Source organism: Varroa jacobsoni, unplaced genomic scaffold (assembly GCF_002532875.2).
Source record: "Varroa jacobsoni isolate VJ856 unplaced genomic scaffold, vjacob_1.0 scaffold_776, whole genome shotgun sequence".
Taxonomy (NCBI): domain Eukaryota; kingdom Metazoa; phylum Arthropoda; class Arachnida; order Mesostigmata; family Varroidae; genus Varroa; species Varroa jacobsoni.
This window is the reverse complement of record NW_019213678.1, coordinates 1-8,269: the sequence shown is the minus strand read 5'-3', so window position 1 is coordinate 8,269 and position 8,269 is coordinate 1. Positions and strand designations below refer to the sequence as shown.

At 41.8% G+C, this 8,269-nt stretch overlaps 1 protein-coding gene and 1 long non-coding RNA gene across 7 annotated transcripts in view; one reads left to right on the top strand and one right to left on the bottom strand.

The window, feature by feature from the left end:
- Window positions 1–2,570, top strand: part of LOC111263601 (uncharacterized) — a 14,335-nt gene extending 11,765 nt beyond the window's left edge. The window contains exons 3-4 of one of the 3 annotated variants that reach the window (XR_015312362.1): window positions 1,995–2,285; window positions 2,484–2,570. This is a non-coding gene — a long non-coding RNA (uncharacterized LOC111263601). Of the gene's footprint in view, window positions 1–1,994; window positions 2,286–2,438 lie in introns of all 3 variants that reach the window. The other 2 variants (XR_015312361.1, XR_002682316.2) reach the window with 2 other exon arrangements.
- Window positions 1–8,076, bottom strand: part of LOC111263600 (uncharacterized) — an 18,172-nt gene extending 10,096 nt beyond the window's left edge. For all 4 annotated transcript variants that reach the window (XR_015312358.1, XR_015312360.1, XR_015312359.1 and 1 more), the window contains exons 1-11: window positions 7,949–8,076; window positions 7,023–7,142; window positions 4,776–4,862; window positions 4,302–4,368; window positions 3,895–4,099; window positions 3,172–3,374; window positions 2,870–3,061; window positions 2,471–2,665; window positions 1,983–2,193; window positions 1,510–1,745; window positions 611–1,002 (exon numbers count right to left, since the gene is read on the bottom strand). Coding sequence is in view for 1 of the 4 variants with exons in the window: in XM_022838822.2 (XP_022694557.2) it covers window positions 611–1,002; window positions 1,510–1,745; window positions 1,983–2,193; window positions 2,471–2,665; window positions 2,870–3,061; window positions 3,172–3,374; window positions 3,895–4,099; window positions 4,302–4,368; window positions 4,776–4,862; window positions 7,023–7,142; window positions 7,949–7,959 (1,919 nt within the window). In the remaining 3 variants the exon portion in view is untranslated. The remainder of the gene's footprint in view (window positions 1–610; window positions 1,003–1,509; window positions 1,746–1,982; window positions 2,194–2,470; window positions 2,666–2,869; window positions 3,062–3,171; window positions 3,375–3,894; window positions 4,100–4,301; window positions 4,369–4,775; window positions 4,863–7,022; window positions 7,143–7,948) is intronic.
- Window positions 8,077–8,269: the final 193 nt, after the last annotated feature.

Below are 8,269 nucleotides of genomic sequence, written 5' to 3'. Positions count from 1 at the left end.
GTTTTTTAGCCTATTTGTTATTTGACCGAGGTGAACAAGTGTCGTATTGTTACATACACCAAAATCCGAGGACATTGCGATTTGTCGGCTTCTAGCACAGAGCTTGACTTGTCTTTTTTTACCTGCGCAAGGGGTCCTCGACGAAATTCATATAATTTTTTTTTTTTTTTTTCCCTGAACTTTCTAGATCAACTATTCGCGCTGTGTTAATAATAATAGAATCGAGCACACAAGACTTACACTCTGGCGCTGTAATATCGTCGTATCCGTAACTGACTTTTTTTTACGGCTCACTTCACCTCACCCGCTAAAGGCCGGGGCAAAGCTATCCGAGTGAGCGATCTGATTTTAACTAGATTAGAGATAAGAGACCAAGTGTATCCAAACCGCCGGCAAAATTATCGCACCGTTTATAAAGTGGCATCATCATCATCATTTTCCATCAACGACAGATCAATGTTTGTCACATTTCGTACTGAACGACCTAATATTAAATGTTTCGAGCTGGTGCTCTAACGTAACATGTTAGTCTAGTCAAGCCAAGTCCTGGATAGAACCCCCGCAAAGTCCAATTAGTTACCGACAGGTAGCGTGCTTGCTACGACGATACCTGTAGCGGATTTGCAATGCTGAAGGTCGTTGTGCCGTGATATGAGGAAGACTATTCCACACTTCCTGCAACAGCTCCGGCGATATCTTCCCACACCCATCCGAAAAGCAATATGGCTGTTGCGAAATAGGATGTACACTGTCCGGATGCCATATGTCGTCCTCATGCAGCTCCTCGGCTGGGGGCACTTCGACAGTCTCCTGGGTCGACGAGAAACACTGTCCCATTCGTGCGACCCGAGTAGCCACGTTGCTGATATTGCTGAAGTCGCCCATCCATTGGCGAATCGAAGCTGCATCGAAGCCGGCCAGATCGGACGCGTAGAACCATACGCCGTGATCGCGCAGCTGTGACGAAGAAGCCGCCACGTACATGTATCTTCGCCCGCCAATCTGATGTCCAAGAGACAATTATTTAGATGTGTATAACATATGCAACGATATACCCGCTGCGATTCTGTCCACAGTCTGCCTCGCTTTTGTCTGTCTATGGTCTCCGCTGCACTTCTGCTGCACAGACTCGTATATGAGCACTGACTGTCGAACATGTTAATTACACACTACATGAACTAGCCACCCTTAGTTGTAACGCTGTCCGACCCGACAAACGGGCGAGTACTTGAAGATCCGGAAATGTTCATCATCATCATCATCATCATGCTTCTCCCGCCAACTAGTTTCTGAATTGCTATTCATAACGTGTATAAGACGGACGCGGGAGTCGCTTGGCCGTTACCCTTTAATATTTGGGTGAAAACATATTGAGGCAAACGGTAATGAAGTCATCGTCGACATATTGCGCTGATCATTAAACATTTGCCGCTAAAAAACGAAGCAGAACGCCTGATCTGTTTTGATCGGTATAGTATAATATTTATCCAGACTAATCTGTGAACTTACCGTAATACCATTACGTATATGGCTACCAACAACATGATTGAGAAATTGCAATTTGTCACGCATAGATAGAACCGAAAACGTTAGTTTGTCTAAGTTGTCGTCACGAAACGAGACTCGAATCGCGAATTCCGAGTCAAAATGGCGTAGGATACGATTCTGTGTGTGAAGGTTTGGGAAGCGAAGGATTAGCCTTGTCGGCGTAACGAATACTCGACGAACATACACCGTGCCCGCCACTAAAATGGAGATTGTACGATGATCAGCAATCTAATAGTCCGTAGAAAACTATAGAATTAGGCCTAGCCTAGCCTAGCCTAGCCTAAACATTGCCCCCTTTAACTACCTAAGCTCGGTAACAAGAGCAATTACTGCATATTTATCTGAACAGAGCCTTTTTTCCCCTAAGCGGAATTGCGTTGCTAAAGCCTTTGGCAATCTTTGCAATTGGCAATTGGTATCCTCGATGTGCTCACCTGTCATTCCAGGTACCGGGCCTTCATTCGCGTCATGGAATTCAAATTGTAACTGAAGCGCTGAATCAAAATCAACGATCGCACCGTTCTCCAGAGAGGTACAAATATCCCGCAATGCTAGTCCGAGAGCTCGGGGACTCACCGCCTCCAATTTACGAATTTGCTCTAACACTTCACGGACTCTTCCGTATGCATATAGTTGATCTATGACCTGGCGAGGAAGAACGCGGTTAAGCCAAATGTTTGAATTTTGTTGTGTTATATTCGACTGCAGTGTTTAACTGTGGTTCGTCGTCATTAACGGTTTGTCATTAGTCAGAAGATCCTAAAACTTTTTTATCTCTAGACAGGACACTTTTTTTATCTCTAGACAGGACACTTTTATCTCTAGACAGGACACTTTTATCTCTAGACAGGACACTTTTATCTCTAGACAGGACACTTTTTTATCTCTAGACAGGACAACCAGCCCAGCTGTGTTTTCTCACTTCATCGCTCCAGGAGAAGACGGCGGACACCGCGTACTTAATCTCGAACGTGGCCAGAAGCTGCACAAAGGCATCTCGGGTAGTATAAAGACGAATCCGCTCCGCCGACGGCAGCAGACGCCGTTCGACCCGGCAATAGGCAACCTCACCGTAGTGACCCACTTTCCGGCCAACCCGATTAAACAGCTTCGACAGCTACACAACGTAATAATACCGACCGAAATAAAGCCAGGTTAACATACCTAATCTAAAGCAAGCAGCGCACGCTATTGTAATAGCACCATCTAAATGCGTTCCCAGCCAATCTGCAGCTCTATGTACAAGCAAAGGAATGCTCAATGGCTCACGATATTAGCGCCAAAAAAATCTCTAGCGACAAAAAGGTGGATGGATACTAGCCGTTTCACTACCGGCGCGAGCCATGAGGTTGAGCGTGAGACAAGCACCAAATTCGCTCGTTGATGGAAAGCACGCGTCGATGGAATCGAGATCGTGTTTTCGTTGATACGCTGTCACGTCCTCTAAACTGACTTCCCCAATGGACATTTGCGCTTCTAGTTGTGTGCTGTCGACGAAGGACACCAAGGCGACCTACGATAGAAAAAAGGCAGTCATTGATCATGGGCCCACCACTCGTCATGTCATTTTCCTTCTCCAAATCCACCTACAGAAGCTGTACAACATACCGTATGCAAACATACCGTATGCAGATGAAGCAATATATGGGCATGGTTTCGATCCTGGAAGGTAACGAGAAGATGCCTGATTTGACTGTAACGTACAGACAGACGAAGGACACCAACGCCTGGTCGTTCCACAAAAGCTGATAGCACCTGTGAGCAATGGTCCCAGACGACACTCGAGAGGCCACTCAGCCGATGGTGTTCTAGATACAACGAACTTCCTATTAGGAAAACAAATAAGTATACGCTAAATAGAGGAGAAGTTCGCACTGCTGGTTTCATGCTATATAGTAATAAGATTTTTATTAAAATAATAAATGTATAAAGTCTACGCTGCGTTTCGGCTAGCAGAGCTCAATCCGAGATTCGTCAGGGACTCGGAAGTCGGACGTTTGCTCTAAAAGCTATGCTGAAAATAGAGCAGAGCGCTTTTCTGAGGGAAGAAGTGGATATTCCATAATCAGTTACTACAACATTTAGCTAAAAGTAGATTTTTCGCGTTTCAATTGAATCCGATGTGTAGTGTAAACAGGGTGCACGTATGCGTTATACGATAACAAATTATAGCACAGACCTGAATGAAACTTGCAGTATCATTTACCAGTCCATACTTACCATCATCATTCGATATTTGTGAATCCTAAGTTATTAAAAATAAATAGTTATAAAAAACAACTGTTATGTTTTAACTATTTAATTAAAAAAAATAGTCATATGCGATAAGTATCTAAGTGATCTTACCGACGAGGTTTCCGATCGAAAGATGACATAATTGCACCTCGTGAGATCGTTCCCAACTAACAGCGACCGCACCCCCGGAAAGTGGCGCTGGGGGGTTTGATAGCTGAGCCCAGAGGGGTACTTCCGCGCACCACCGCTCGAGAAGCCGCCGACGACATTGTTCTGGCGTGAAATTGCAACATTCCAATTGAACGCGGTACAATACCTGTTAAACAGATGGAAAGACAAAGTCTGTAAGCAAGCATAAGGCAGTATCGTAGCTGGCTTGATTCGACTATCTGTTCACTCGTATGAACAATTCGAGTAAAACTGATCTTCTCAAACGGAACAAACGTTTGTTTTTTGGAGGTAATATTATTTTACTTTACTTTATTAGTAGTTTAAGTAATCTAAAAATTAAAACTTACAACGTAAGTTGAATCTTCATAAAATTTTGGTTCGGGTTTACGAGCGACTTCGCGAAGTGTAGCAGACCTGATTCATTGTACGAGTAAAAATGAAGAATGATGTTAACTGAATTTGAGTACTCTTGAATTATGTTAGAAATCATCAAAGATAAAAACGATTGCAGAGGAACGAACCACTAATAGTGCTAGTCTTTATACCAGTTGCTTGTCTTTAAGCTACCTCTTTAAAATACGTCGAAAAAGAGGCTGATAGATAGAAACGTTTTTCTACTTCCAGTTCTATTCCCGTGAAGCACGATTCGAAGCGCGTCTACGGCTGGTTTTAAACTTCGACCACTTCGCGTATCAAAGTTACGAGGTAGACATGCTACCAACACCAAGACAGACTGGTACATATGCAAATAGATGCTTCATGTTTCTCGTCCACAACTGCCATTGACAGATATTATGTTAGACAGAATGTAGCAATCGTACCTTACTCCGTCATGTTGTTCGAGGAAGTCTTCAATCAAAGCGAGGTGAAGCTGTACATCGCCGTGGAACTGTACCATTAAATCAAGGCTGAAAGTTCATCATATTATCATTGGATTTTACTCCTCTAGGGCCTGCCATTACGATATAACCATGTCGAATTTCGAGACTTGTCGACGGGTTAGGCACCACCATACGTAATTAAAATGTGCATAGTGTTATGTTATTATTGTTTTTGTTGTTGTTATCCAGCTAAACAATTTAAAACTAATATTTTTTTGAGAGTGCGGTTACCCGTATGTTTCAGTTTCATCGTACAGTAATTAGAAATTAAAATTTCACATTGAGACCAGACTGCCAATTAGCGAATTTTCTACATCTACCTACATTACCTAGATGCCGAATGAAGCCGGGACCAAGTCTTACTCGCCCCCCAACGAAATAATGCCAATCAGCCGGTGTCGAACACCTCAAGATTGCTGCTTTCAAGGTTTTTTAACCCTAATTTGACTCTTGTGGGCCATCCAATTGTACTGGCACAGATAACCATTTACCGATGATTCCTCGGCTAACTCTTTGAGCTCTAATCTATTAGCTAACAGTGTTTAATAAACGAACGTAGCTATTTCCACCTCTCCCTTGACTGACGGCAACAAACGATTCTAACTGTAAAAATGAGGTTGCCCATAAAAAACTACGTGTAGAGGAGGCGGAAAACGATGGCTAGCTCCTTCGATGCACGCCCATAAAAAACTACGTGTAGAGGAGGCGGAAAACGATGGCTAGCTCCTTCGATGCACAAAACGAAGTTCATCATCTGTTCCAGCATCGAACCTACTTTCCAACGTATTCTCCGTCGGAATACGTTGGAAAGTAGGTTCGTCAAACACGTTTCCACTACACCACACGTAAGCTGAAAACATGGGTTACGTTTTCCTACCAATGTGGTTGAAAGAGAGCCTGCTTTGACTAAGGGGGCGAATATAACAAGCCTTCGCATGGATAGTTTACAATAGTGTTATTTTGCTCCCGCCCACAATCAATGAAGAACGCAACAAGCAATAGCAGTTCTGCTATTGTAACAGAATCAGCACGTAATCCATACAAACCGGCCGAGTCGGGCTTGCGTTAATATCATTTTTTGGTCTGAATCCGCTGGGAAAGCTTTTAGTGAGAGAGACTATATTAGTCTCTCTTACTAAAAGCTAACCAATGTTGCATGTACCGTCTTCAACTTAAGAGGCCATTCCGCACTTTGCTAACAACTAACTAAATATGGAAAATTCTACTGTGTTTTTTAATTTAAAAGGTTTTTAAACCTATTATTTTTAGGGTTAAGGCAGGAATATATCCCGTATATATATATATATATATATATATATATAGTTCGTGTTATGTGCATGTATGTTACATACTCACTTTTTAATTTCACGCCTTTAAAATTACGCTTATTAGGCTATGCTCTTTTATTGATAATTCACACCTTTAAGTGACACTTGAAATGGCGTATATTTTCGGCAGACAAACTGATGCACTCTGGGAGACTATATCGTTAAGGTACTAAACGAAATACCCAGGCCTGTGAGAAACTACAGTTCCTAGCAACGAGCCATCACAGGCTTCCATCACAGGCTTCCGTACACAAATGAATATTACATATTAAGACTTCATGAATATTACATATTAAAAACTTCCAGGTACACTGGTAAAGCGCATGCATACTGTTTCCCGTAACTTTCGATAAGTTTTGCTTTTTGTTTATCGTAAGTAATTAAGCTTCTTAAGTAATTTTAATTAAATTAGTTAAAATAATTATATGAATTGAAACAAATTACTTTTTATTGGACTACAAACTTTTTCTAAACCTGGAGTCTCAAAGGACCTTCCTGTAGGTACGCGTGCTACCTAATAATGTGGCAGCTAATGAGGGTGAAGCATTTTGCTACAATTCCCTTACAAAGGATTCGTTCGTTTCGTCGCTTTTCTGTAAGGTACCTATAGCTTTGTTACAGCTTTTGGATAGGCCGTTGTATTGTTTTGAAAGGATTAATGGACCAGAGCCTAAATGCCTTCTTTAGCCAACCGTGTTCTTTTGTAACGATAGCCCAGCCACATAAGACTACGACGCAACTGATTCGAGCCCATTGCTCACCCCCAGCTTGAAGACGAAAGGCCACGCAGACCCCATTTCCAAAAATCATTTGCTTATCGCAAACAATTCTTTTAACTTTTACGATGCAATACACTTACTTTGGACCTGAAGCTTTAGTAAATTGGAGTTCATAGCTCGTAGAGTTTTTAGCGATAAAATTTGTAGGCGAAAGTCGCGGCTGTTGTTGAATAAACGCACTTCTCTCCATTTTACATCGCCTAAAAAATCATTGTAAATTTACAGCGAAAACACGGTTTTTCAGGATCTCGTTAGACCGAGTACTTGACAATGTTCTAGGATCTAATTAATAAATATTCGATCGCGCTAAACAAGAGGAGATACGTTTTCAATAATCGGTCACGTTCTACAAAAATTGCGCTAGTTTTATTATTACACAGGATAGACGAGAGTGAAAATTAAGCTAACCGACTGGCGTTAGGTAAGTACCAAAACTTCTTCAGGATAAGGTAGGTGGGTGGGTGGTAACTTTAGCTAGTTACTGTCATAAAAAAAAAAACTATCGTAGCTTCCGTAGTATTGTAGCTTTAACGTGCATCTTGTTTTTAGAAACACGAAAAGCCGACTTCACAGCAAAAACGATATTTTAAATCTTGCGTGTTTGATGTTGTTTTCTGCACCAGAAAAGCCCCGGTTTAATAAGTGGTGAGTTGTCATCATATCGATAAGCGGAAAAAAATTATGTCCTTGAGCTAAATAGATATTTTCACTGCTCCATTTCAAACATTTTACGTTTCCTTTTTACTTATAGAGGATTTTATCGATAATCGATTAAGAACCCAAACAGCTCGAAGCAGCTAACTTCTGCGTCTGTTATTTCTCAAACAGTTGATGCGACGTGTTCAGTATTGGTTATCGCATTATGTCCTGAAAAGCCATAACCTTCGACCATGCTCTACGGACGATTTCACACGATTTACTTCCACTAAAATTATTTATAAATAAGTACAACTAGATGAAAACTGCACAGCTTACAATGTTTCCATACTAGATGAACGATACACACCGTTTTTCCATGGAGACATTCCTTCACAAGGCCCGACGTGCGATTGTGTATTTAAAATTATTCACGACCGATAACGAACTTCAGTAAGTAAATTTTGTATAAACTGACAGAAGTAACACCTGCCTCAGACTAACAACAGAGCGCAGCTTTTATAGCCCCACGGGGAAAGCCCGACGCAGTTCCCGCATTATAATCGCTGGCCACAAACGCAGCTCTTTCCATACAATCGCCTACCCTATGCCGACAACGCCCTCTACCCTGGACAACATAAACAAGAATCTCGTATGAACAGCGTGGCGTAGATTCGCTGTTTCCATTTCT